The following is a 26071-nucleotide window of genomic DNA, read 5'->3' as shown; positions in this document are numbered from 1 at the left end:
TGCATTCCAGAGCTGACGCTGACCGGGACGGAAACTGCCGGTACAAAATCGTCTGTAATTATGTATTAACGCTGCACACTGGTGTTTGAGCTCATTTTCGTGATTACTAGGCCCGTAGGCCTCTTTCAAGGCAAAAAAAACGGACACACATAAACTTTGTGTCCGTGCACCGTTCGAATAGGACCGCTTTGGCTGCATAAAGTGTTACGGAAAGCCCTCGTAGTCACCAGGAGACTATATCGCGCTCGAAAGATGTTCTGCTTTTGCCTCGGACGAATTTCACGCGCTCTCTGCTGTTTACCTGAAGCCAGTGAAATCTTAAAGCAAGCGGGTAAACAATTGGCTTTCTTTTTTTATCTGAATCGAAAGGTGCATGTAGGATCCCCAAACGACGCGGCAGCCCTTTTATTCGTGAGCATATTGCAAAACTCAAAAGGCAGAAGCCTCATCATCTCCCTGCGTGCGTGCTTGATAGCGTTCGAGTGGACGTAGTGTGCAGACATGTTTTTTCAACTGCTCGAACACTGTGCGAACACACTCGCCTGAACGTCACGAGCTGCTGCCTCCTCAGTTTTGCAGTGCGCTCACGAGTAAAAGATGCGCCATGTCGTTTGGGGCTCCTACATTCTGAACACGACCCATTTTTCGAAAAATCGCGCGATGCCTTGTAATACAATGCAAACATTTCCACAGTGGTCACGCCGACTGTTCCTTCGTATTTATGAGTTGGTTCGTTTTGCACCTGGCCAGTTGATCTATATGCTTGAAAATCCCTGAATCAAATCGGTAGTGGTAGCGGATACAATCTGAGGTCCGGGTACGTTACATGCTTGTCTGGTACACATTTCTCAAAGTATATGTAGTTTTCAAGAATGAAACTAACGAATTCTTAATCAACCCCGGCTGCATACGTGGCGCTAGTGTTGAGTGCTTTGCGCATGAGCCCTGATCTCCTCCCAGTGTCAGCTTCGACCTAACGAAAGAGGAGAACGTGTGGTCCTGTCTCGTGGGAGGGGCTGCTTCATTCCTCTACCGGAGTGGATTTGACCAGATGGTTCTGCAGAGGTACCTGGCGTCCAAGAACCTCAACGCTGCCCAAAGGTATCAGCACCGTCACTTTCGCGAAAATTTTGGCAAGCGACGTTACTTCTGTTAGATTCCGCGTCACTGAGAGTCTTCTGGCCTCTCTCTGTGTTTCCCTCTTAAGAACTTGCTGCATCTTCAAATATCAAAGTGGCTGCGAGCGAGAAAAGTGCACTACACTGTCTTGTTGTTATTTGCCTTGTTTCTTTTTTTTTGTTATTCAGGCCTCCGTCTCTAACAATGAGAAAAAGCAGAATAAAAATCGACCACATGTCGCCGGTGGGATCCGAACCCACGACCTCGGAAGTAGTGGGATCGGATCCCATCGGCGGCATGTGGTCGTTTTTTACAACACTACAGTATAGACTCAGTCACGCTAATCCGACAGAGTAGCATCGTAAACGAGTGGCAAACAATGTGAGCGATCATTATTTTTTCAGCCTAATGGGGCGCTTATCGGTCGTTGTTTCTTGACCAGGCATTAAGTGCTCGCTATTGCGGATGTGATCTGATATCGGTCGCAGCCCACGACTGCTGCATTTACGTGAGTTGCCTCTTGCTGGTCGCTGTAGGCCTCTTTTTCAAAACATCTGACATTCTCATCCTGTCCAGCTGTTATGCGAGTGTTTAACAGCTTGTGACATTTCCTCATTCCAGCGCGACAACAATGAGCAGCGGCTTTAGTACACATTCCCAGCTGTATGGCCGTTCAGTGGTTGAAATTATTACCTCTATAAACTGGCGAAGATGGTTAATGCGTATCGTTAACCGCGAGCGACCATTTATCGACATGATGCGGCCACTAAAACTCGGACGGCTGCTATTGCAATGTCATGATAGAACTAGCCGATATTTTGGTCACAACAGGTAATTTCGTCGGAGATCACATACAGCGCGTGGCGAGTCTCTTTTTATGACAGCCGATGCCCGTGAAGATATTGCGTGAGCATGAACTGAAGATGGCAACTATACGGAGCGAAAAAGCGTTGTTGTTAAGCACACCGACTGCAATTATCGCGCGCTCTCTTATATATATATATATATATATATATATATATATATATATATATATATTTTTTTGTATGCAGGACAGCAATCGTCGGAGCACTGTTTTCTGCGCTTTACTACCTGATCCTAATGGCTGCAGCGGGTGCTATGATTTACCGCTTTCGAGACTGCGACCCACTCTTGTCGAAGTCCATATCAAACATCGACCAGGTAAAGCAGACCGAACCATCGCGCTGTAACACGTCCGGCTAGCTGACAAAGTTGTCAGACGTGGACTATACAATTGCCTGCCCTCCAGCTCCTCCCGTTCTACGTGAAGAGGGAGCTGGCGCCTCTCCTTGGTTTTTCAGGTATCTTTCTCGCTGGAGTGGTCAGCTCATCGACAAGGTGAGCCGAGACAGCTGACAGCCATCCGTCGTTGTAACATCTCTGTTCTCGGCAAAGACTACCACGGTTAGCATAAACTAAACGACTGGTTTATGCAGTACTTTGCGCTACTGTAACACAGAATAGATGGTTTACATGCCGAACGATTATACAAGACGATAAAACCTTCGTAGATGAAAAGAAAATATTACGCCACCGGGAGGCGCGTTATTGAAACGAAACAGAAGGTGTTAGCTTGACCACAAGACATCCGACATTTCATTCTTAGTGTGTAAGTGAACGATTATACACGACAATAAAACCTTCGTAGATGAAAAGAAAAGATTACGCCACAGAGAGACGCGCTTTTTAAACAAAACAGGATGTGTTGGCTTGACCACAAGACATCTGACATTTCATTCTTAGGGTGGAAGTCACTATGATAGCTTAAAGAGCGAAAAAAAGCCAAACAATGGCTACGTTATGATTGAGTACTCGTACAGAATAAAAGGGGACCATGAGGTACGCATTTAATTTTGTTTTCGAAGCACCGCGAAGAATGAAACTTCGTAACATTCAGAAATTTTACCTCTCCCGTTAGCACTATTCACTGAATAAAATGCTCATGTTTGCCGCCTTAAGTGTCAACAAGAAGCGCAACGAGGGCGCGCTGAGCTGTTGCTGTTCTTCCCCCCCTCTCGAGTAAGTTTTTCTCGACCTTCGAAAACAAGTATTATTCCAAGGTCACGGTGACGTCGATCGAGCCGGGGCATTTTCTTATTGCGACTTTTGCCTTGCTTTTCACATTCTCACGCCAGCATATAGTTACTTTATGTACTTGTGGTCTGACACCGAAGAGTAACGACTGCTGCTGATGCACCAAGGTGTAGCCGTAGCCATTGGCAAGCACTAGCAGCTTTTTCTACCCGTATTTCACAAACAGCCGTGAGCTGTTCTTCAAAACCTTATTAACAGGTCAGTGCACTGAAAGAATTAGCCAGCAAAGGCTTCATTTTTTATTATTTCTTATTTTCGTAAGCAAGCAGCCTCTCGAGCAAGGTATCATTGAAGCCGCACGTATATCTCGTCTCTTCCACTTATATACATTCTATATATATATATATATATATATATATATATATATATATATATATATATATATATATATATATATATATATATATATATATATATATATATATATATATATAGTGAAATGAGGGGCTCATTTGACAAACACATGAAGGAAGCCAACAGTAACCGAAACCAAGGTGCAAGGGCAATGCTTCTAATTTTTTTTAATTTGTAATGCCTATCAATTGGTTTAAAGAAAATTACTTATAAAGCAGCAGAAAAAACAACCATGCCGCCGGTGGGATCCGAACTCACGACCTCCGAATATCGCGTCCGGTGCTCTACCAACTGAGCTACGGCGATGGCTGTCCGATCTGCTGCTTTCGTGGGTATTTATGTTTTTGCGTGTAAACAAACCTTGAGAGTGTTCACCAGCGCCCCTTGTCCGTACATTCCCCTATGCCCCTTGGTTGCGGTGACTGCTAGCTTCCTTCATATATATATATATATATATATATATATATATATATATATATATATATATATATATATATATATATATATATATATATATATATATATATATATATTCAACGCCCAGGTTCAACTTCCCACGTCTGTAAACATTTTGCAGTGTGATTCGAAAAATGCAAGCACCTCCACACCGCCGTTTGCACGCCCTGTTGCAGCGCTGCTTCGTCCATCGTCAACTCGCAAGCCGCAGTCCTGTACGTGGACGTGGTGGCCCAGTACTTTCCGATAACTGAAAAGTGGGCTTCCAGAACGACAAAAGCACTAGGTAAGATGCTTGCGGAGCAGACTCCCGCGTTAGTCGCGTAGTGCGTGCCCTTGAATTTCTCGTAACACATGCCGTCTTTTGTATCGTTCCCGCTCACGCACAGTTGCTTAACGCTTTAGGACAGCATTAACTACTGCCACCTCCAAGCTTCAAAATGTGCTTTCATCTCACTTTAGCCAAACGTGCCTTCGCGCTACAAATGGGCTCCTTAACGTAACGCCGTTCACCGGCAGCAGGCAGGTTCTGCAGTCTTATAGTTGCTTGAAATGTCCGTTTCTTCACATGCGGCCAGCTATCGCTTAACGCATTCAAATTATGTTTACCGCTTTTCAAATGTTCCCAAGCCACTCCGCGTGTTCTAGACAGAGCCGCTGAGTGGTATGGTGAAGTTACTGTTGCAATACATAAGGTTCTTCGTCTTCGGGTTGAACCCTATTTTACCCAATTTTTGCACCCCGAACATGTTTCTGAAAAACCGGGTAAAACCCCGGGTAAAACCCAATTTTTCTCCGATTTCTGGCATTACTCCTGCGGAACTACTTTTCCCCAGTTGGTGCGCGGGCGAGAGGTGGCCGACAAAAACAAAAACCAGTTGACGTTATGGAAATTTCATCATCAAATTTAGAGCCGTACTGGATCCAATGCAGAAGGGGCTGCTGAGTGAGTCTTTTGATGACTACCGACCTCTCTTGATTTCCGTTATCGGTGATGTAGACTCACTTCGCGAGGAGTTTAACCAGTACTTGCTGAAAGCGGCCCCACTAATAAAGGTGTTGAAGTCATGGACAGGACTATTGGCACGCACGAAGCAACTGTGCGCTACCCCGGGCTAGCAAATACCGCGTTGACAATGTCATGCATAGCTAATGGCAGCTGTGATGTTGAAAGAACGCTCTCTCAGCCGAGATACCTCCAAAGACCGGACAGGTCTCGTATGGAAGCCGAAATGCTACGCATTCAGATGATTAGGCATGTTAACAAGGATGTGTAAGAAGTTCATGACCACCTTGTGTGAATAAATGTTTCATGAACCAGAACTGATCCAGGCTCGTTACTAGTAATTATTAATTAGCAAAGGAACGCCGAATTATAGAAAATTTTCTAGAGAACTCCGATTTTTCCCCGCTTACCAGCCTGAAACATAGCCCAAGTTGTTACCCTCCGATTGAAAAAACAATCGAATAAATTATTACAGTTTGTAAATTTAACTCGAATAAACCCAAATTTCGGAATGTTTCCCCAAAAATTCAGATTTCCATCCTATTATCACGTTAAAAAATAGCGCCCTGTTTTTACCTCCCGAGTTTGAAAAAATATAAAACCCGAAAACGAAGAACCCTATCTATACAGCGAGGTAAGGACTCGTATAGGTGTGTCTGAATGCTCCAGACACCACGGCAGGAGCCCGAGCGTCAGGCTTGGCAGTTCTTTCTTTCACACGTGGCCCTGGAAACTTATAAAAAGCGGTGTACAAGTTTTACCCATCGTCGTGACACATCCGACTCATAGCGCCAGTGCTCTCTGTGCTCCATAACTCCTCCTGTCTTGCAAATGCTCATTTTCAGCCTTTGCATCCGGAATAATTATGACTGCTTACAGCCTGGCGGTTCCATTCCTTGGCTCTACAATGAGAGTAAGTACACACTGTCGAAACTGGTACGCCAACACGATAGAGTGGGGAAGCTGCGACAAGTAAAGCGTCAATTTGTAATAAAAATTTCGGGCAACAACTCATTTTTTTATTGTAGAACCACGGAGTGATAATTCACATGCTGCTATAAAGAGAGAAGAGGTACGGGGGCTTTTGTTTCTTTGCAAACAAAACACACCCGACAGGCTCCATAAAATGTTAAGAACGTATGCCATTAAGCCTAGGTTATAACAGCTAGCGATGCTCGCTGGGGCTGCTGTGCTGGTAAACTAACATCACAATGAGCCTACGATTGCGAAGTCAGCACTGTCATCGGCACGTGGCAACACATCATGGAATCTTAAAAAATGAGTTAAAATCAGTCCAACCTGCCCATGTATATAGCTTATGCCTGGGAAAAGGTGTATAAGAACAGTTTTTGGCAAAAGTGTGCAGCCCAAGGGGTATGCTTCTGAGCCGTGCAACACGGCTCCTCTTGCAATACTGAGGGGCCCTAATCTCACGAGGGCGGAAGGAACTTCCGTCCTCAACCCTCACAAGCTTAGGACTGTAAAATGTGCTGAAGAGCTCCACTGCACGGCTTGGAAGCAAACCCCTTGGGCTGTACACCTTTGACAAAGGCTGTACATAACGTGGAGCGGTCTTTCTGTTCCTCTTCTTGCTCTTACTGGTTTGCATTATTACGGTGTCTTCTTGGTCCCTATTATATCCGTGGTAGATACGGTGTTGTTCCCCTCAGAGCTATGCTTCATGGTCAGCCAAACTCCATGCGCTGCAAACCGAAGTCAGCGCTCCGACTCACAGCATCTGCATCTCCCACGATAATAGCTTTGCGCGCTGTTTCGTGAGGTTTGTCTGTATGCAATTAAGTGCAAACAAAAAGAAATACCACACCGCCTCACTGAAACGGCAAGAACATTGCGCGTACGTACTGCCTATACAATTGCCATTACCACTTTATATGATACCAGTTCACCGCCTTCAGCATCACGGGGAAAAGTGGAAGTGGCACGGGGAAACGGCTTGGGCCGGAACAGGGAGTCACAAAATGGCAACTTTCGGAGGAACGGAAAATGTTAATCTCAACTAGCCATTATTTTTTATCATTATTATTTTGTCAAACCCTGATTGGCGGGGAACGTGGAGACAGCTGCAAGTTTGACCAGCGGAGGGGACGGATCGTTATAAAAGCACGCTGTAATCGCGGGTTTTTCTCTTATCCATTCTGTTAGTTTCTCAGCCGTAGTATATGCCGTCTATATGTTAAGGCTGCTTCAGGTTACATTGTATGTTGGCAGATCTTCCTGCTGATCAACAGCGCAGTGACGGGGCCCTTCGTCGGTCTTCTCGTGTTGGCCATCCTGTTCCCGTTCGCCAACTCGAAGGCAAGTGTGCAAACTTAGTGTTTGAATTCTCGGCTCCTCTTAATTCTTATGAATAGTAGAGTGAGAAGCTAGCCGCCAAAAGAACGCCATGTTTTACCATGAATGCTATGTGAGGCAATAATGGAGCAGATAGAGGGCTGTCTCTCGGCGCCTTGGCTTATAATGCTCTGTTTCCAGCAATTAAATAATAGCAGAACGAAATTGCGACAGGATAAGAAACAGGGCCACTATATAAATATAATACAATATAATGATTATGTATTCTCATTTGTCAATGCAATACTGAAAAGCCGGCCCGCTTAAGTTATAGCGCTTGTGTGCAGGACAGGGCAATGGGCGAGGTAGGTGAAGTCATCATCATTAGCCTGACTACACCCACTGCAGGGCGAAGGCCTCTCCCATGTCTCTTCAATTAACGCGGTCCTTTGCCAGCTGCGCCCACCCTATGCCTGCAAACTTCCTAATCCCATCCGCCCACCTAACTTTCTGCCGCCCCCTGCTACGCTTGCCTTCTCTTGGAATCCACTCCATTACCCTTACGGACCAGCGGGTATCTTGCCTTCGCATTACATGCTCTGCCCAAGCCCATTTCTTCCTCTTGATTTCGACTAGGATGCCATTAACCCGCGTTTGTTCCCTCACCCACTCTGCCCTCTAACTGTCTCTTGGCGGGAAAGGGGCAAAGTGGGTCAGCGCACACATGCAGGTTAATGGCAACCTATTAGTAAATATAAACTGATATAACGTGTTGTGTGCGAAGAAGCCATGCCATTTTTACATTTTAAACGCCAGTTGAACCGTCATTCGTACTGCCCCCCCCCCCCCCCCCCCTCCGTGTTCAGTTTGCCTGCGACAGTATGCATGTGCCATCCCGGAATTGATCCCTCACTATACCCGTATGCAGGGAGCCGGTGCAGCAGCATGCCTCACCATCGCCTTCCAGGTGTGGCACATGATCGGAAGACTGCACAGCGGCATTCTCCCCGATCGTATGCCCGTTACGCTGGAGCACTGCCCTGACAACACGACGGCTCTTGCGGTCATGCAGAATCTTACCAACGTGGAGGACGCTGAGAGGTTCATACCGTTATCATCCAATTCGTAACCATAACGTGACAACGATTTCTGGCAATTTTCATTTGACATTTCATGCGATCGCGTCGAAAAGTCGCGAGCACGTTTGAAAGCTGGTGAAACATGCATGTTCGAACACAGAGCAAGCGGATGACAGCGTCATATGCCGCAGTTTAGCTATGCCACTCGGCAGCTGAATCTGTTTTCACGGTTTTGGTTGTGATTTTCTATCTCAGTAATGGACATTGCTTCTTCAACAGGGTGCACCATACTGGTACCTGTGTATTTACTGCAAGCTGGAACATTCGATTAGTGCTGCAAGACAAACCTTACATAATATCGTCAGCCTGCTTAATGCTGCAAGGGTTCAGACGGGCATACGGCGAACGGGTGTTGACCCTGTTAGCGTTGAAGCTAGCGTGGTCTTACGCAATGTGAAGGAACTCAGCCCCTTCTTTTGCAGGTGAAGGAAGGTACTATCAGCAACGAATGAAACGCGAACAAGAGAACTGATATGCCAACACAAAATTGCCAACATATTAGCTCCTGGAGAGGAAATAAAAGTGAGGTTGATAAACACTTCAAAAGGACTGATTTTGCGCCTTCGAAGTGAATTTGCCCTCCGCTAGTATTGTGTTTTCCCGTCTAAAAGCTTTTCATTTTGCTGTTCGCGGTTCAATTGCCTGATTCGAGTTTCATTTTCTTTTTTTTTTTGCTGATGGTACATTTCAGGGATTTGCATCCTTTCATGTAAGGAATTGCTAGTGCTAGGTAAATAGACGAAACTATAAAGCACTTCAAACGCATTGGCAGAGATCTCGCGCCTTTGTTCTGTGGTCAGGGACGCGCATTTGTCACCAGATCCGTTCTATCCTGATTACCAGCCTACGAACAGACATGGACATGAGAGAAAAACTATCACAAGCGCTACGTCAATAGCCATTGGTTATGCAATTTCACTGTTACCGTACTTTAAAATCTCTCTGTTCGCCAGTCCGCTGGAGCCCTCAAACCCATTTTTTCCCCGTCCAACCCCGTGGTGAAGTGTGAAATAGAAATGACAGTGCCTGAGCAAGTTACGCGAAACAAATGTGCTGTTCAGGAAACAAGACTGTCGGGCCGCGTAAATTTATATGACGCAGATCTGTCTTTGTCATTTGCGCTGTTTCGTTACCGTGAAGAGCCAACTAGCATGCACCTTGACCCTTGTAATTGTATATCTTGTTCGTCATGTTCCTTCATTTTGAGCTCCTAGCAATCCCACGTAAAAACAAAGAAAAAGACACTTTCTCCTGCTGCCGCAGGTATGAAGATGTCTTCATGCTTTACCGCCTCTCATCTTTCTGGAGCAGCTTCTTCAGCGTCATCGCCACCATCCTCATTGGAATCGTCATCAGTCTCCTCACAGGTATCCGCTTCTTTAGGTACATCAGGGGTGTGCATTTTGCGCGTAGAGATCGGAAGAGCGAGTGGGCCGTAATTACAAAGAAAAGGGGTGGCTGACGCACAAAGCTATGGCCTGCTACTTCGCTAAACGGAAAGGGGAACATCAAAATAGTAATGGTACGGTATGGTACGATACGGTACGATACTGTGTGGCATATCACATGAGGTTCAACGTCCAAAAGCTGCATGAGAGCTATGAGATGCGCCGTACTGAAAGGCTCCGCATTAATTTCGACCACCTGAGGTTCTTTAGCGCGCATTGACATCGCACAGCATACAAGCGTTTTTTCTCGTTTTTTTTTCATTTTTTCTCCAACAAAAAGTGGTTTTGATGCCGCACACTCCAGCTCAGAAGCCGAATGCCAAAGACACCGAGCGGTTGCGGAGGGTTTAAAAAATAATTAAAGAAGCTATGGCGAGTTACTATCAATCGTGACAAATTAAGGCGCATGTCGACACGGCGTGCTACAAAAAAAGCTAGAAATGACCAGGATGGCCATAAATGCGGTGCAAGAATTAGACTAAAGGTGTCATTTAAGTCCTTTGTATCTCAGCGGCTACATATGTCGCCACCAAATATGACCACATTTCTTTTCATACAAGAGAAGTGAAACTGTGAAATATGTTAAGATACTGCTTCCATGCCAGCGGTGAAATGACAGAAATATCTTATGCTATTACAGCTCCACTTTTTTTTTCAACTATGATCAGTAATCTCATCATATTTGCTCGCCATATGAGTGGTCACTGGGGTACAAAGGGTCTTATCTAGCAATCCTTTATCAAGAATAACCAAGAAAGTAGCCAACGCCTGCCGTTCGCACCGCATATCGGGGAAAGAACATATTGTTCAGAGATTAGTATGTTAAAGAAGTTACAGTCCAGTCATTACGCACCTCCTGCAGTATGAATATACTGTTACATACCGGTCACGTTTGAGCTTAATCTAGTCAAAAGATTGGCAAAGCTGCGAAGAAGGCGTGGTGTAACTTTGCGACCCTGACTATATCGATGGTCTCTTCGAGTTCAGTTATGCTTTAGGGCTTTCCTCTAGACCAGCAAGGTTCCATCGAGTTGTGCACATAATGTTATCAGACCTGATTTGGAAAATATTGTTTTTATCTAGTCGACGTTGCGATGGTCACAGAAAACTTCGACGGTCACCGGAAGCAGCTTGCGACAGTGCTCAAGGCGATAAGTAATCCGAGACCCAAACTAAAGTCGCAAAAATGTTTTCCGCCAACGAGGAGCTGTTATCTGTTGGCTGCATCGTTAACACAAGGACGGAGTACACTCCAACCCACAAAAGACAGCCACCATCACATTATTCCGGCAACCTGCCGACAAGAAAAGCCGACCCACAGATTTCTGGTACTGTGCGCCTGTCGCCGCCGGTTTTTGACTAGCTTTCGCGTATCGTCAAGCCTTTGATGCATTTGACAAAGGGATACGCTTTGTTATAAACACAGCCGATATAATTGTTCAATGAAATTCAAAACTATTTGTAAGCAGTCAGTCCTCTGTAACTTCCATTTCCACACCGAAGTGAGATACATACCGATGACAGAGGCTCGGGCTTCGCTGTGATACTGGTTCAAAAATTCTTCGCCAATGCAGCCTGAGTGTTCGACTTCAAGTGTTTACATCGCTCATCAAACGCGGAGAAGACCACATCCAAACATCCGCGGATGTTTCCTTTCCGGAAACATCCCTTCTAAGACACAAGCAGCAGCAACTACCTCATGGATTTTGCACTACTATTGCGATTTGCAGCCACCTTCACTATATCCGATATATTTCCTCATTATATCAGTTAATAAATTTTATCACCGTGTGCATCACAAAACGACGAATAGTTTTACACCATCTGGAACCCCCTGCGACAAATGGTTCGGCCGTGACGGCAGTCTGAACGTACTCGAAATGCACGGTTTGGGGGCGGAAAGGTCGTCGGTGTGAGTCCCACACATATTTTGGGCTTCATCTCAGTAATTTTATGCACAGAAACATTCCAAGTAATTCGACATGGCTTCGAACATTCTGCGTCAAATGGGTGGCCCCAAATTTTATACGAATGGTGGTCGTAGGGGGGGGGGGGGGGTCCCACTTAGATGGCCACTATGCTAGCACATATATAACGGATAACGGATCGAAAGTGTATCAATTGAGGTGCTACGCGCCCGCTGTTGCTATGTGATATACTGTGGTCACGTGATAACTATTTTGGTTAATTTGACCTTCATTGCAGACAGACGCGTCTTTGACAAACGTAAGCAGTAAGAGCTAACCCTCTTAAAAGAAAGGACTGCCTTAAAAAAAGGATCGCCTTACGCGAGCTGCTCCATGTGTATGTCGGAGACTAACTATTCAGTGACGGAACAAAACACGTATTGAGATTATCTGGCCTAGATTTAAAATCGCCCAAACTGCACGGAACACAACTCAAGGTTGTCAGCGACCATCATGCGTTGTGCTAGCTTGCCAACTTGAGAGACCCCTCGGGCCGTTTCGCTCGCTTTAGCTTGATACTTCATGAAATTGGTGTCACCGTTGTCGGCAAGTCTTGGGACAGGCACTCTGAGGAAAACTGCCTGTCAGTAGCCCATGTCAACCCACCACCGAAAAGTAAGGACAATGACGGTGCCCTCCTGCAACCTGTCAGTACACGCAGTTCCGCTAAACAAAACTCGCTACCTCTCTACCTGGCCGTATTGCCCGTATTGACCCCCCCCCCCCCCCCTTAAGCGCTCTAGAACGGATCGTCCTTCTGCGTACAGAATGGCGTTCCCGTAAAGAACTACGTGCCTGGCAAGGCCGTCCGCCTTCTTGCCATGAAAACCTTCGAGAAGAAATTTCAGAATCTTTTTACGATGAAAGAACAACGGGTCACATTACGAGGGATTCGTCCTAGAGCCGCTTTTCGGGTTCACTAACACGCTTCTACAGCACTATGGTCGGCATGCGCTGTTTGCGTATTTATTCTTTGAGACTTCGCGTTTTCATTCGAGGGCTGTGTTTTTCACGCATAATCGCCCACGTATGAATGCAAAAAAACTTTTTGAATACACTTGCATACATTATATTATTTCATTCTTATGTGTTTCACTTAACCTATCGCCTGTTCATGTATGTTTTGCTAATACTAATTTGTTGTTTTTTCTGAATACTTTGATGATGATGAATTTTTATGGCGCAAAAGGCAGCTTTGGACAAAGAGCGCCAAGGCAAAAAGGCGTTTCGTTCTGCTTAGGCTAGGGTCAAAGACTCATTTCCCAAGCTCTCCACCCCAGATAAGCCTAGCACTAGGCCAGGTGAAAGCTTGTACCTACAGGAAATCAGCGCGTACCCGGCGGCACGGGGAACCTAACCCTGCCCCTCACGTCTGCGAGGCGGCAAGGCCACCACTGCGAGCTGTATTTTAGTTCCCACTTACGTGTATGGTACTTAAAATGTTCACAAAATTTTTGTGCTGCCTGTGATTCCTTTCGTACTTGCTGTCTCTGTGTGCCATGTTCTAGGGCAAGAACCTAGTCAAGCCTTACACAGGTTTTTCGTCTGTGCTCCAAACACCATTTAGACGTCGAATAAATCCAACTGAGAAAAAAAAAGACCGAAAAACGTCAGGAGAAGCATTTATGGCCTTGTCTGTCCGCCAACATCGCATGCTATGTCAAAGCCCGTCGAGACAGCCAACGACGGAAAATGCCGCCAACAAGATCATCACGATTATAACAGCAGTTGAACGCCAACGAAACGTCTCCAGTACGTCTACATCCGTCTACAGAGCCGATCACACTTGTCTAGAGCACTCGGGCGGTGTGCTTCGGAGCAAATTAAGTGAAATCTTTTCGCAACTGCTTTGCTAGTGTTAAGGCGCTGATGCCTGTGCGGCTCACGCGTGTCGATTCGGCTGCTCTCCAGCGAAAACATTATCAAAGAAAGTCAATACCTGCTTTAGAATGTCGCCTTATTCCCCCCGGACGACACCTCTCGAGCGCTCTAGACAAGTGTGATCGACTGTGTACATCCGTCTACATCCGGTTACATTAAAGCAAAAGCTCTGCTTCATAGTAACGCAGCTTAGGTTGCAAAATTTTCGTCGAGAACATCCATTGTCACAGACGGACAAGGTAGTTCTCATTGCGGACAGGGAAAGAGCATTAACAGCCTAATTTAGACAAGCGATGCTGCACTAAAGTGAGACGACCCACCGGAGGACACCTGAGTATGATCGACAGATCAGCGGCCATACGGAACGCTCGAACAAAACTAGCGCCGCATGCTCGCCATGTAGGTTAACGCTTTTAATACAAGGCCTGAGATATCATGCATCTTAGCTTAGGAAGAGAAAAAAACGATAGATAATTTTTTGTTGACCTGCCACCGCATCTCTTTACGGAGGCGCCTGCTAGAAGTTAGAACACCTGTTACGACAGCTCGGTCTCTGTCTGCTGGGGTTGTTCTGTCTCTTGGTGCTTCCATACTTGGACGCAGCAACAGGAATGTGCTCTTCGCCATTCAAACTTTCATTTTAGACACGAAACGGCTGCCATCCTAAAATCTTTCTGAATTCCGTCTTCTGGCAACTCATGTTCAAAATTAATTTGTAACCAAAGCATCCTAATCATGGCTTGGTTAGCCCCGTTCTCATTTTCAATCACCAATCTCACGGTGTTTGATTATTTGATTTAAATAATCAAATATGCATTCTTTTTATCTTTATTTTTTAATTATTGTTCTTATTTTTAACGTTTTGAGAACCTGTCAGTCTCCGCCTGTGCGTTAGCCAATCCCCGCAGTGAGTACGCGCCATTAGCTTATTGAGGACAACAACAACAAATCCATTTCGGACCCGCATTATCCCCTACATTCGTTGCCGAGTTTCTTGCGATTGAGTTGGCCTTACTAAAGATCGCCTGCAACATTTCTCACGTCATAACAGTTGCTAACAGACTTCCTGTCTTTAGAGCGCTCGAAGATTCGAGGAGCGCTCTTTTGAGCAGTTCGCTTCTGTTTTTCATTCGACCACTTGTAAAAGAGTGCGATTTCACCGGGTATACCTGGGAATTAGCGCATTGCATCAACGCAATGGCTGATTTTTTAGCAAAGCCCACCCTCTGTGAACATTTTGTCTAGTCTATTCCAAACACTGTGCACTCGACAGTTGCGCGTTTTCAACGTTTCAATAGAGCCATGAGCCTCTCCTTGACACTACAGATTTTCAGCATCGGAGTGTTCGTTTCCGTAGCTCACGGTGATGCGAGGTGTCATGACCCTTGCGCTGCCAAATTACCAAGATGGAATCTTTATTTGTGCCGATCAGGGCTATCTCCGTCGCACCTTTGTGAGTCATGTGGTGAAACCGAATCACTTGATCACTTTCTCCCCTCGTGCCGGAAATCTGCTTTTCTGAGAAGAAATTAAACGGAGATCCCTCTTGCTCGATTACGGCTTACTCTTTCTATTCCTGTTCTCCTCGTTGGTGAAAGCCCAGGGGAAATGTCCTGGAACTAGTGTGCGAGTCTTTTTGTGTTCATATCATAGCGTCAGAGAGCTTCTTTTGTTAGTTGTAACTTTCTAAATTTCAGTATTTTTAAGCCAAAAGTTAACCATTGTCGCCCTAAGTTAACTAAGTAAAACTGTATCTCCTGTGCGAGTCTGCAACGCACCCTAGCCAGTCCCCCCCCCCCCCCTCCCTCTGTGGGTATGTGCCATTCCAAAAGACGCTAAAACAACAACTGCATCGGCTTCTACGGCCAATCGGTGACAATGCATCTTTGCAGCAGTTGCACCCAGCTTTTCGCGGGAGTATCAGCGAATTATCCTAAATTCCTGTAATACCAAACACGAGTAAAACAGGCAAATGCGCTTTGCTAATACTCAGTGGAATATAGCTGATCTATCACTTCTAAACAACCTGGGTGATTAGATTATCCCGTAATAGAGTGGAGAAGCGAGCTCATTGGCGTAGGTTTTTGGAAACCTAGCGCAAACGATGAAACGTAATAAAGCAACGTCGCGCACTCAAAATCGATGCGCAAACGGCTACTTGTAAGCCACTTTGTATATGCCAGGATGTTCGAAAAATACTTGTTAGTTTATCTTGAAACGTTTACGTGTTATTGGCTCCAAAAAGACGAGGTACTCAGCAGGTGACTTCATGCGGACGCAGGCAAGCACGACCTCATTCTATAGCTCCTTTAGTTCGCATCTCAGCAACGTGAATTCGATGCCTTGAGCGTATTTTAATTTTTTTTCGTACTCGAGTGATAGCCCCCAGTATAAAACAACTTTTTCATCATTTGCCGTGCAGAAGTTTTTACTATATATAGGCCCTTTTTATGCACTCTTCAAGAACCCTATCAAGGCGAACAATAAGCGTCCTGCACATACCTCCCAAAAGTCCTTACAAATCTCACTACCTGTCGGCAGTTCATCTTAGAATTCGGCGGTTCCGAAATGAGCTATAAATATGCAACACGTCATTGGAACTCAATAGCATCAAGGAAAATGAGGGTCTCAGTGCGCTTTCTTAAGCAAAAATAATAAACCGCAAAATATCACGTACTGTTTAGCCTGAGTAATTTCCCACGTGTAGGGTAGCATACCGGGCGTAGCTATAGTTAACCTCCCTGCTTTTCCGTTCGTCTTTCTCTCTCTAGCTCTCTATTTTCTTATTAGACGGATATAGGGCATGTCAGAACAGACTTAAGTAGCATGCCATTACTGGGTAAATTACTTTTAATTAATTAGTCTCAATCTGTCTCACGGACCGTTGCCCAGACTCGGGAATAAGGCGTCCTTTTACCAAGCACGGCTTCCTTTGTCTCCGCTGGAGATTCTTGGCTTCTCTGGCCCCATGCGCGGCGACTGAAAAGACTGCTCCACGCAGCTCGCGTTGCTGCATCGCGACAGACGGTGATTAAGCAGAAGCCGTGGACGCTACAGTGCAGCGATGCCACGAGGCTGGCGAACGCAGTTCGTGCTGCCAATTATAAACTCGCCCTTGCTGGCGCCGCGGCAGGAACCACCCCCCCCCCCCCCCCCCCGCAATGGCGCTCGTCAGGCTACATTAAGTTCCTCGCGGCGTGGAAGCACGGATGGTTCAACCTTTTATATTCCTGCGGCGAAAGCTTTTTCCGTTCTTGTCGTTGTGTGCGTGTGTAGGGAGACAAAACGAAAGTAATTTCATAAAAAAATACAATATTTGCTGAGTAATACTTTCCGTGCGCCATTCGACACTGAGGTACTACAAGTTCCATGGCATGTATTTACTGGAGTTCGCCTACACCAAAATTTACGGGTATTCCAGTCCTCATTCTTGAAAACAGTAGGCATCGTTTTGCGAGCCAGTTTCAAGCAGCTTGGTCGAAATCAAAGGGAGAGAAAGCGAACAGCAGGGGTAAAAGTAGAGGGTTGAGGCTGTGCTGTCGACTCCGGTATTTTACTAGAATTGGGTTGACTGAGGCTTAGCTGGGGTCCGAAATGACCAACTGACCTCAACGTAGGACAGCTACTTTATTGCTCAGATTCAAAAAATTGGCGGTGGTTTAGCTCTGGTTAAACCTGGAGTGACGTTATAGCTACAGCTGGCCGAGTGGAACTTGACGAGTTGAATTGCAAAGTCAGTCCACCCCTTTCGCCACTCCGTTTCTCTTGGCGTTCCTTCTTCATCTTCGTCCCAGTTGACACGGCGCATGCGCACAGTTGTTGCAGCTCGGTTTCGCCGGCGCGCCGCGCCGCCGGCAGCAGCAGCTACTCCGCATCACGTGACCAGCCACGGCGCCGCGCTGCCGGTAGCTGCTCCGCACCACGTGACCAACAACGTGACAGCGTGGCGGCGCAGCCACAGGGTGGCAGCGCCGCCACGCTGAAGGCTCGAAATGCTGCCGTAATGTAGCTATCGCTACAAAAGCTGTTCGCAGGTAAGGACGGCTAGTGTCTGGCCGGCGCCCGCGCGGTCAAGCCCAACCACAGACCATATTTAGTCAACTCTTTGCAAGCGATTTGTAACAAAGAGCACTTGCGAAGGCCTGTGCACCTCCAAGAGCGACATGCACAAAGCTTCTCTTACATATAATCGGTTCGCGATTCGCCAGCTCACGACTGACTCATTACCATGACTTAACTCTGGTGAGCTGCCACGGTTACCACGATTGGACAGCGCCTGTGCTTAGAGAGTGATGTGCTTTTACATGAGTGTTTTCTAGGCCCAACCCCAAGTTATTCGATTATATTGCAGCAAAGCTTTGAAATGTTGTTTGTTCATGCTCGAAGCCGCCGGCATGCTACGACCAGTTTCTGCTTCTTTTCTGCAGCTGCTTTTTTCGAGATTGTCGTAGGCGCTTCCAACGCCTTATGCCGGAAGTTCGTCGACCTTTATATTGAGCGTGGACGAGAGCGGCAGAGAGCTTGACCTTCGACGACCACCCAGCACATTTGCTGTTATTGCGGCCGCCGAGTTTACTTCGCCTTCAGCTGTTACCCCTGAAATTACTCAAAGGTCTTGGTTTGCTGCGCTACCGAGACCCCAGATGCCAACGTCCTTTGAAGACCCTCATCTCCGGCAAGAACTTTGTCTTGAGAAGCAACTGCAAGTGAACAACGCAAATTTCACCAAGTCAACGGCTTTGCCCAGACGACGGCCATGTTTTTAACAACAGTTATAAGAGGTGCATACAAAAAGTATGGTGGGGCAGCCAGAAAAAAGAATATAAACCAATAGGCCCCTGCCTGTGCCACTAAGTATAACAGGCTTTAATAAGAGGTGCATACAGGTAGCACACTTCCGAACTAGCCTCCAAGCCTATAGCTGGATAGCGCTCAAGGCTGCAAGATAGCCTTAGGTAAGCAAGACAACCGCACTTCCGGAGACGGTAATGAGATTGTCCTAGCGCCACAGAAGTTACCGACTAAAGTAAATCGCGTCGCTCGCCGGGACGTTTCGAGACTATAAAGAGGCGCTAACATCGGCGATATTCCAGCAGAAAACCCCGACAGAAGGTTTGACGGGCTTGCGTCCAGCTCTCACTTCTGCAACTACAGTTTGGTCGCGAACGTCAGTTTTACGTCTTCATCATTAAAAGGTGCCCACCGTAAATTGACCAGCGGTCCTGACAAGAATATGAAAGAATAATTCACTGTGGATCATCTGGAAGAGCTGGATCTCCTCGTCAAAGAATGCAGCGCTAACGAGGCGGCGGCGCAGAATATGCAAGACCTTGAAGTTTAATCGCGGTGCTCACAGTCCTCCTCGGCATTGAGGCCATGTCTTTCGGACACGGTCTTATGGGCCACCAGCTCTGGGTCGGTGAGCCGAAGCGCTTCCTCGTCGGCCGGCTCTTCTTCCATGCCAAACGTTCACAGTTTTTCTTGCATTTCAGAATCTCATTCCAGCCTAATTAATGATGTGCAAGTGCCATAAAACACGCCGCTCGCGAGCTGTGAGATTCCTATCAACTTCACCGAGGACACGACCCCAGTTAAAAGGCACTTCGACGGCTAAGTGGCCGACGACAAAGCCAACCAAGAAGACGCTAGCAGCACTAGAATGGCATGCTTTCCAGTCAGTGCCAGCATATACCGTGACAAACAAGAGCTTCTCTCTCTTGTGTCTAAGTTCCTGCACCGAAAGGTATTGCGGAACAAAGACAGAAACGAAGTCAGCCGTCTGGCCGTCGCCACTCGGGGAAACCAACTGCTCGAGCGCGTTCCGGCATTAGTTCGAGACCAGGCGGTACTTTCTCTTTGCTTTGACAGGTTATTATAAACGAAAACGTAGCATATGGACGGGACGTAGAAGGGTGAAGACAGGACGATTGCTACACTTACAAATGAAATGAATGAAATGCGACAGTAAACCACACCCCATTGCAGAGCAACAACACGCATGCGCATAACATAAAACAAGGTAAAAACACTGATAATCTTAAAACGTGTGGAAAAAGATAAAAAAGGAGAAAAGAGAAAGAGCGATAGATAATAAAAGGTGCTAAGAAAACTCAAGTGCGTTTTAAAAACTTCAATTCCTTCTCCATCAGATACACAGATGGGGTACTAATGCACGTACCTTCACTACATTTTGAAATTTCCTGGGCTTCCAAGATTTCTCTAGCCAATTGGGTTTTACCACGCCCTACAATCTTAGTACTACGTTTTCGTTTATAATATGTCTGACCAACTGGCCCCTCAGTATACTCTGTTATGCTTTGACAGCGCCTGTGCTCGTGAACGCGTGTGTATATTGATTATTGCGATTTCGCTAATTGTTTAATTGACGTGACGTACAATGTTAAGCCATGTACTGGACTTCGCGAAGTCCTGGCACTGACACTAATATGCAGTTCAGGCAACAAATATACACAACATGCCCTCATGTGTGCAGGATACATCGCCGAGCCTGGATAATCGCACCATACCTGGCTGCAGGTGGAGAGCATCTTGCAGTTGCTTTTCAAGCAAACTAGCAAACTCCGTCCGGTGCAATGTGCATGACCACGAAATAAAAAGCAGTTCCTAAACACGCACCCCACAGGGGTGTGAACAGGCCCAGACACGCGGATTATAAGTGAATATTTACATTAAAAGACAGCAAACAAAGTGCAAGTAAACATATATGGCTTCTGACTTCCCCTTCAGAGCGCGGGTTATGTTTTCTTCGTCGCACTCAAGTTCTGCGAAAGTATAGAAAAGTTAAGACGGAAACCCATTACATTGGTTCAGTGGCTGTGGCTGTTTAGCCCAAGGTCGCGGGTTTGGTCCTTGCCGGAGTTGCAGAATTTTTATGGAGGCGGTATGCGTACATGCCGTGCATTGATATTTCAGTGCGCTTTAGAAGACCGCAGGTGGTCGAAATTAATACGATGGTGTCCGCCATGACGTGTCTCGTAGCCTACAGTGTTGCTTCGGCGTGCAAAATTTAATCAATCAGAAATCAAGACAAAGAAAAGTAGTTACAGAATCATTCTGACCACATGTTGTTTCGCGTTATTGCTTTGAACACATTTCATGCTGAGCAAAAAGAGAAGACGCTGCAAGAATCTTACTGTAACAAAAAAAAATAGTGTGTGAGACGGAGAGTACCGTGACTCAAGAGTTGGTGCACTGGCATCAAAAACTAAATGCCGCTACCCCTTAGTGTTAGGTGTATTCGGAACATCGTCGCCTATAAGGCCCATTTATATTCACGAGTGCCATCAGTTAATATACACTTATATTTGCCCTTTCAGGTGGGCGAAAAAGCGCCTCAATGCATGAACACCTGGTCGACGACAAACTGCGATCAGCTTGGAGGAAAACAACTCGTCGCGACGGTAGCCATAAAGAGGAGCAAACCCCGAGGGAAACGGAGTCCACGGTGCGTACCGACCTGCTTGAACTACAAGAAACAGTGCCGCGAGTTTCCGTTACGACTACGCCTGGTAACTATTTACGCAGGAAATATCCATGGCATAATGCGGCGCGCAAAAGCCCGACTCAGGAGTCAAGTACCGTGCTCCGCAGCTGATCAGAGCGCAGATAAAAATATTTATTCTCTCTAGTTTCGATGCTAATCGTGGGTCCTTGACCACCGATACATCTGGGCGAAAAGAAATTCGAATGTTGGTTCGCCTCTCGGACTCTGGGCGGAGGGACAAAGAACAAGTGTCAGTTGTTGATACCCAAATTATTTTAAGTGGATTTCCCACGTTGCAATGTAAAATCATCAAGCTAACATTGTTCCAAGCCTGATTTGTTTATAAATTGGTCTCACCCTTCCATCTGCTAGCCGACTGGCCTGGAGTGGCCGTGGTCTTGGATTTCAGCCCAAGAAGTTCTCTGATAGCTATATAAATTAGAGAGAGTTGCATAGTTTTTCTTTGCAGCAACATGGTTGCACTCAGCTGGATGTTAACTACAATTATTTTCTGCCTTTTTGATACTCTCTACTGCAAATTAAGGAGTGAAGTTTTCCAATGTATGAGATGCCTAGAAGTGATGGCCAGTGGTCTGTCATAAGAGATACCGGAGATGGAAAACAGTCGACGGTGGCGAAGACCAGAGTGATGTGGTAAAGAAATTTTCAAGGACAGGCATAGTAACTAGTGCAAAAAGACGCAGACATGATAGAAACGACAGGACACAAGCTAGTACGGTCGCTTCCCTCACTTCTGTATTGTTTTGCACTAGTTATCGCGTCTGGATTCGGGAACCAACTAGCCCAGTTAAGAGCATTAGCTGACGGGCAGGTGCGTGCTCTCGGCGCAAGGCGCAGGTAATAGCGGAGCACAGAAAGGCCACTCTGCTTGCCACATGTTTAATTATGTTGGGGACGGCTATGACCGCGATAGACATATTCAGTCGTCCTCCCTGTAAATGCACGGACATTACAGCTAAAAAGGCCCCACAAAGCGTGCAAGCCGCGTCTCAGCGGTTATTTTGAAGCAACAAAAAATTAAATAGGCTCTTTCTAGATCTGGCACGTACCGTCTGTGCAAAAATGTAACCAAGCAACGGGGTTCGTTTCTCAGCCGTATAGTGGTGCACTTAACGGCACCCTTAAAGACAAAAAGTTCCGAGAAGAAGTTTCGAGGGGCGTTTTCGCGATTCTTTATACAATGTCCGCATTGCGGATATTCTTAACATTGCACGCGTTCATTGCCAAGATACGCTGGCCAACAACAGCCAGCGTGGCCTTCGGTGCATGCTGGGCAAGCAGGGCAACGAACAAGACGAAGAACTTCACGGTTGTTCAACGTAAAATTCACTTATTTCATTGGCTTTGTACGCGACACAGTGTCAGCTATATGCTTTTTTTCACAGTAAGAACGCTCAAGTTCAGGCTCTCATCACGCTGCCAACGCTGACGGGTTTGTTCAGGTCGCAGAAGAGGAACTATATAATGACAAATTAGTATCCCTGTGCCTAATCAGCGCACTGAGAAGGAAGGAATGCAGTGAAAGAAAGTGCACGACTGTCTGTGTGACGAAAGGAGCGGAAAGAAAGAGAAAAACCGCGGAACCACTGTGAGCAGCAAGGTTCTAACATCGCATGATTATGCGATGTTAGCCCACTGGCCGAAATGCAGTTTTGAAGAGTGCTACACTTGTGACCTGTTTTCGTTTTCTTTGCAGTCAAGGACACCACATGTCCCAGCGGTGGATGAGCCGACTTTTATTATTGACAGGGAGGAACTCGAGAGATTAACCAAGGAAACGCAAGTGTAAAGCGGATTTTGTGTAATTAAACTGGCTGTATCTGTTAAAACATTTCAACGCATCACAATATACGTCAAGCTCAAAATGCCCTCTTCTCGGCCAGAGCTCAAGCATCACCCCTTTTTCTGTGCGGCTTGCTTTCCTTGCACACTGCGTGCATAACTCTACAGCCATATCGCTTGCTACGGCTAAGACTTTTTTTTTCGACATAACGCGCCTGGTTTTAACTCGTCTTGTTCTAACAATTATTTTGATAAGCTCGCGTACAATAAGGCGTCTTCATGCGTGGTTAACACATGTGCTAGAATGCGGTCAAAGAGGGTAAAGCCGAAAAGAGGCGGAATATAGCCCCATAACTTAGTCTGTCTATCTAGAGTTATACGGCAAAGTGATAGACTGATCCTGTAAATAATAAATACCGTCGCTCCTTTGTCAGAACCGCATAACTGAGTTTGCTGGACTGAATGGAAGCCGCAGATGTCTGCACTGAAGCCCTGATCTGCTTGTATCGCAGATGTCTCAACTCGTAAATTTGATCACTGCACGTTTTTCCTTCCAGTTTTTATAAATGCGAAAGCATTAGATGGCTCAATCTCACTCAAGGTCATGTCCGCAAGAAACGGCACCATGTGACGTCACGACCCGACGAGTCACGTGATGAAGATGACGACGCCAAATCATTAATTATAGCTAATTGACATATCCAATTAATGCTAAATCACGCAATTAGGTAACGCCAAGGCTAGTCAGTAATTGATGACATGAGTGTAACGTCATACTAAGTCACGTGACACCTGTGTAATGGGACGTCATACCAGGTCACGTGACAACAATACGATGTGGCATGATACCTAGTCACGTGACAACGACGCAATGTAACGTCATACGAAGTGCGTATAATACGGGAACAAAGTGCTGTGCTGTGCTGCTGTTGTCAAGTGAAATCCCAGCGATGGCATCCTGGCTGACCTCAATGTGGTGGCCGCATTGCCGACTACATTCGCATCAAAATTTTGAGCAACCGTTCGTCGTACAGCGTTCCGGGTGGTGTCATAACATTTCTCTTTTCATATTGCGTACATCTTTTAGCGAAGTTGGATGCTAGGCTGCGACAGGGGTTCGGACAGATGAGATATGAACCTGCAGTCGCATGATTTAAGGTGCGGTTGAGGTTTCCACCGAGGTGTCGACATGTGAGAGCTACTGCACCTTTTCCTTTCCTCAAAAACACTCATTTTCGCATCCCTCTAAGTAACCAGACTGAAGTAAAAAATGGTGGTGGTGGTAGTGGTTTTATTAAAAATAATAGTAAAAAGGAAGGAAAAGATTTTTTGCTAGCCCCGGCATCTGCCATCGATACTGAAGCACCTGAGCTGGGGCAGCGGAAATAAAGAACAGCAGGCAGAATGGAGAAATGAAATGAAAGAGGTGAGGGGACAGGAATAGAGGACAGGGGGAGAAGTAATATGTACAAACTATTTACACAATAAGAAATGTGTCCAGGTTGTGCGCGTGATTAGTTCATTTTAGAGGAATTAAATCACACACGCGCACAGCACTGTGTAGGTTACAACTGGAGTGGGGCGTCCAGTTATTAATCGTTCAAGGTAGAACTCGCGGAGCGTTTGGTCACTGCGTGTAACTACCTGACGGAGAACAGACGGGACGTCAAGCCCGTGTGTTCGAGGAATGCACAGAGGCTCACCAAAGTTCGCTCACGAGTGCGCGCACTGCCCTGCGGCCACAATGGAAAATTGGTTTTTTGGGAAAGTAAATGGCGCAGTATCAGTCTCACATATCGGCGGACACCTGAAACGCGCAGTAAGGGAAGGGATAAGGGAGGGAGTGAAAGAAGAAAGGAAGAAAGAGGTGCCGTAGTGGAGGGCTCCGGAATAATTTCGAACACCTGGGGATCTTTAACGTGCTCTGACATCGCACAGCCCACGGGCGCCTTAGCGTTTCGCCTCCATAAAAACGCAGCCGCCGTGGTCGGGTTCGAACCCGTGAACTCCGGATCAGTAGCCGAGCGCCCTAACCACTGAGCCACCTCCGAATTTTTTGTCACCCTTCACACAATGTACAGCCTTTGTTAAAATTATGGAGGCCACCGCGCCTGTGGACGGAGGGGACTCGATCTTGCACGGCGTTGCTTTCAGCGCCAGGTGTACGGTGGCAGTCAACCGTAAATAATTCCCCAAAATTCTTCAGGGTCTAAATAGGAGGTTGTAGTACATTTATGGCAGTCGTACGAAACGTGCTTGAAGCACAGACGACGAAGTGAGGCACACGCTTGGAATTCGTGAGCAGCAAGTAGGAGGCATATCCAGAACGTGCTTGGAAGCACGTTCTAGAACGAAAATTTCTGCTAGACGGCTCCTGATGCGAGCTCCAGTCTCCTGTTTCTGGCGATTGCCCAGAGAGCTGCTGCTGCTGCTCCTGCTGTTGCTGATAGGAAAAAAGAAAAGGAAAGTGCGCGGGCCTGCCTACTGGCTCAAGCCGAGCCACGCTCGCTGCCGCGTGCTGAAAGTAGGAGAGTTAAAGGATAGGACAGCAAAGGTAGAAAGAAAAGGCGCGCACTAATATGTTCCGGGCCGATTCCGGAGGCAGTGCAATACCCGGCCGACCCATGCCAGAATGCTTCAATCCGAGCACTCCGCAATATTCCAAAAATAAGTTTAATATCTTGTGTCCAATGACCCGCAGCAGATATTAAATCAGGTATCAGAGTAATAGCATTCCTATCTGCTATCAGCCATACCTTTAAAAGTTGGAGTCCAGTACAGATGGTTAAACCGCTGTGCGTGCTGGCGTCATCAGCACAGGGCGTGTTTCTCTTGCGTGGCTTCTTACTTTTTTCTGTCCCGCGTAATACCTTGGCCTCGCCCGTATTTGCAACTTTCAGCGATATTTAACACATATTGGATGTCGGTTGCTAAATTAGCAGTTTATGATAAGCCCTTCGGCAGCGACTGGAACCACAATAGCATCT

The 26071-nt window shown here is 46.4% G+C and overlaps 2 protein-coding genes across 3 annotated transcripts in view; one reads left to right on the top strand and one right to left on the bottom strand.

Moving 5' to 3' along the window:
* LOC144115596 (sodium-coupled monocarboxylate transporter 2-like) overlaps window positions 1-23514 on the top strand; it is a 35598-nt gene extending 12084 nt beyond the window's left edge. The window contains exons 7-16 of one of the 2 annotated variants that reach the window (XM_077650014.1): window positions 961-1101; window positions 2172-2301; window positions 2390-2478; window positions 4221-4330; window positions 5896-5963; window positions 7280-7366; window positions 8271-8443; window positions 9745-9848; window positions 21115-21242; window positions 22999-23514. In XM_077650014.1, the coding sequence (XP_077506140.1) occupies window positions 961-1101; window positions 2172-2301; window positions 2390-2478; window positions 4221-4330; window positions 5896-5963; window positions 7280-7366; window positions 8271-8443; window positions 9745-9848; window positions 21115-21242; window positions 22999-23091 (1123 nt within the window). In that variant the 3' untranslated portion in view covers window positions 23092-23514. The remainder of the gene's footprint in view (window positions 1-960; window positions 1102-2171; window positions 2302-2389; window positions 2479-4220; window positions 4331-5895; window positions 5964-7279; window positions 7367-8270; window positions 8444-9744; window positions 9849-21114; window positions 21243-22998) is intronic. The other variant, XM_077650015.1, reaches the window with a different exon arrangement.
* The window catches only part of LOC144115597 (zinc finger CCHC domain-containing protein 24-like), a 204781-nt gene that overhangs the window by 162957 nt on the left and 15753 nt on the right, over window positions 1-26071 (bottom strand). The gene's annotated exons all lie outside the window — the stretch shown is intronic.

This window comes from Amblyomma americanum, chromosome 1 (assembly GCF_052857255.1).
Source record: "Amblyomma americanum isolate KBUSLIRL-KWMA chromosome 1, ASM5285725v1, whole genome shotgun sequence".
Taxonomy (NCBI): Eukaryota; Metazoa; Arthropoda; class Arachnida; order Ixodida; family Ixodidae; genus Amblyomma; species Amblyomma americanum.
This window is presented reverse-complemented; position numbering and strand designations above follow the sequence as displayed.